This window comes from Diceros bicornis, chromosome 7 (genome assembly GCF_020826845.1).
Source record: "Diceros bicornis minor isolate mBicDic1 chromosome 7, mDicBic1.mat.cur, whole genome shotgun sequence".
Lineage (NCBI taxonomy): Eukaryota > Metazoa > Chordata > Mammalia > Perissodactyla > Rhinocerotidae > Diceros > Diceros bicornis.
In genome coordinates this window covers 63,803,889-63,807,294 of record NC_080746.1, presented here as the reverse complement: position 1 = coordinate 63,807,294, position 3,406 = coordinate 63,803,889, and the positions used below count along the sequence as shown (strand labels likewise).

The following is a 3,406-nucleotide window of genomic DNA, read 5'->3' as shown; positions in this document are numbered from 1 at the left end:
AAAATTAAAATTAAAAGACAAAGGAAGCTCCCAAAATAAATGATTGAACCTCAGAATTTATGAAAATAATATACATGAAGCACAATTTATATATTTATATAAATATGTAACTTCTTCAATTTACCTTTCTTCATCATATTATAGATATAAAGGAATGTCATTACTTGGTTAGGATGAATAGATGCCCCAAGTCTCCATCCCCATTGTCTCTCTCTAGATACAATAATTTTGAACCATAAAGTTGTTAACTTTATGTCTTTATATTACATCCTTAATATTTGAAAAATTGAAAGGAAAGGAATAATAAATAACATACACTTGGTAAAATATCATGAAAATCTGCTTTCATTATTGATATTGAAATATTAATAAATAATTAAATCAAGAATGTCTTCAATATAGAGTAATTTGATTTTAGCAGGACTTCTGTCAAAACATTATCTCCAACTTGTTTTTTATTTTTTTTTTCATCTGCTTTACTCATTATATTGTGGCTATCTGGATTACTCCAAGAAGCAAAACTATGTCCAAGTACAGGAAAATTACTCAAAACCAGAATCAATTGGGCTCAAAGAATACTGAGATTTCCCAACAATATTTCTCTCTTTTATAGTAGCTTGGCTTTAGACATGTCATTACCATTTTTGAACGTCAGTTTCCTCACTAAAAAAAGGATATACAAACTTACCTTGTATATTTTAACGAAAATTAATACCATTCATGAATATTTCACAAATTCTCAAGCACCTCTCGAAAAAAGAGTTCTTTTCTTATATTCTATTATCAACTCTGTTACCTAAATGTTTCCCTGCATAAAAACCTCTACTCTCTGTCTATCATTTGGTTTCTAAAGAAACCAATCCTTTAGCAAAACAAAATTTAAGAGGCCAGGCTGTGATATCAGTTTGCTTTCCTTTTTGTCCACTTTTCATGATTTACAAGATGGAAGATAATAAGAAGGGTCCTGATTTGTTCTAATGTTCTGTTCCTCATTTACGAGAAGCTGGAAATAGGGTGACCTGCCTTATGAGGTTAGTGATGACTAACTAACTTAACACATAGAATGTGTTACCACGGTTCCTGTTTCATTAGAAATGTCCAATAATGTTACTGGTGGTGTGAGAATATTACAGATGATGAAATTCTCCCCTTCAATATCATGAACTGGGTTACTCTAATTCAAATACTGGCAGAGATTATTGAAAATTTTAAACTTGAATATTTTTCCTCTTAGTGAAGGATGTTCCAGGACCTCAGAGATTCCAACAGCTCTGAGTTCCAGGTCTCTGAGTTCATTCTGATGGGATTCCCAGGCATTCACAGCTGGCAGCACTGGCTCTCCCTGCCCCTGGCTCTGCTCTACCTCTTAGCTCTCAGTGCCAACACCCTTATCCTGATCATCATCAATCAAGAAGCAACCCTGCACCAGCCTATGTACCATTTCCTGGGCATCCTGGCTGCGGTGGACATGGGTCTGGCTACCACCATCATGCCAAAGATCCTGGTCATCTTATGGTTTAAGTTTAAGGCCATCAGTCTCCCTGAGTGCTTTCTTCAAATGTATGTCATACATTGTTTTGTGGCCATGGAGTCAGGCATCTTTGTCTGCATGGCTATAGATAGATACGTAGCCATTTGCCGACCCCTACGCCATCCAACAACAATTACTGAATCTTTTGTGGTGAAAGCAACTGTGTTCATGGCACTCAGGAACAGCGTGTCTACCATGCCAGTGCCTGTGTTGGCTGCTCAGAGACATTATTGCTCCCAGAACAAAATTGAGCACTGTCTGCGCTCTAATCTTGGAGTCACTAGCCTATCCTGTGATGACAGGAAAATCAATAGCATCTACCAGCTCCTTCTGGCCTGGACACTCATGGGAAGTGACCTGGGCTTAATTATTTTGTCATACGCTTTGATACTTCACTCTGTGCTGAAGCTGAACTCAGCAGAAGCTGCATCCAAGGCCCTAAGTACCTGCACTTCCCACCTCATCCTAATCCTTTTCTTCTACTCAGTCATCATTGTCATTTCCATCACTCACAGTGCAGCAATGACAGTTCCCCTCATCCCAGTTCTACTCAATGTCCTACACAATGTCATTCCTCCTGCCTTCAACCCCATGGTGTATGCACTCAAGAACAAGGAGCTCAGGCAGGGCTTATATAAGGTTCTTAAGCTGGACAGCAAGAGCAACTAATGGAGAGACGATCGTCCCTTTCCTAATTTCTCCAGATATCTACTCAGTACAATATCCAATGAGTCTTTAACAGCAGAAGAACTTAGGAAAAGGAGAACTTTGTAGGTTTCCAGTTATTATAAGGAATCAGTGGCAGTAAATGAAACCCAAAGAAAAAGTGACTTATTTGAAACGTTTGGCAAAAATCTTAGTAAAAAAGAGTATCATTATGATGTTTATTGTCTCAAAGAATCCAAGGGAAATATATTACCTGTATATTCTCAGACTTTTGTTTTTTCCACATACGTCTTCTTTATATGCATCTTCTGCACTTGTTTTTCTTGCTTCAGAATGTCTCTCTCTATTTCTCAGTTCACAATTAAGATTAACATTGATTGCCAAAATTGATCATATTCATTAGTCCAAGACATTTCAGAATCATTTGGAATATTTTTTTCCTACTAAAAAAGCCCAGTGAAGCATTCTCATTTTCGTTGTCTGGTTTGGGAAATCCTTTACGGAATAATTAATCATTGCCCAAGAGTCATATCCTTCACACATCATTCAATAATTGAACTAAATGATGTCCTTAGGATACCAGCAAAATGAGAATTGAAAATCATGAGAATAGTGCACTTTTCATGGACTATTAATATTGCAATCTGAGCGTCTAGAGAAAAACATTATGAATATCAACATAAATAGATATCTTTGTAACTTGGTAAAACCTTAAAAATTATGTACAATTAGAGCACCTTCATATTTTGAACTCAGGGCTTCTACAATTATTAAACTACTTTGTGGCTTGTGTATTGTAAGGTGACTCTCACAGGTTGCATGTTGATAAATTGGGAAGGAATAGAAGGGCAGTTCTCAGAGACAGGAGGAATGTTACTGGGGACAATGGACTGTGAGAGAGTAAAATAGATGAAATATTTAACATAATTTATATTGGGGTGGGGATATACCCTCATAATTTCACTGTGTATGAAATAGATAGCAAACACTATGACTGAAAAAGTTGTCAGGACTGTTTTTCATATTGCCAATGTCAATGTTACATTATTCTTTAAAAATTCTCAATGATTATAACCAAAAGATCACGATCACATTCAGGATCACTTTTTAGCCTTTTATTCTTCTATCCCAGACTGCTCATTTTTTTCAAGACGGCTTCATTACTTAAAGTCAGCCTCCAGATTCAATCAAACCTTATTTGGCTTCTCT

General features: G+C 36.3%; 1 protein-coding gene across 1 annotated transcript; it reads left to right on the top strand.

Moving 5' to 3' along the window:
• Nucleotides 1-1,240: 1,240 nt before the first annotated feature.
• On the top strand, nucleotides 1,241-2,200 carry LOC131409114 (putative olfactory receptor 56B2). The gene has a single exon (XM_058546283.1). The coding sequence runs from the start codon at nucleotides 1,241-1,243 to the stop codon at nucleotides 2,198-2,200; it is 960 nt and encodes a 319-aa protein (XP_058402266.1).
• The last annotated feature ends 1,206 nt before the right edge of the window (nucleotides 2,201-3,406 follow it).

Excerpts from the sequence above, each read along its gene's own strand:
- LOC131409114 (XM_058546283.1), top strand. The coding sequence starts at position 1,241 with ATGTTCCAGGACCTCAGAGATTCCAACAGCTCTGAGTTCCAGGTCTCT.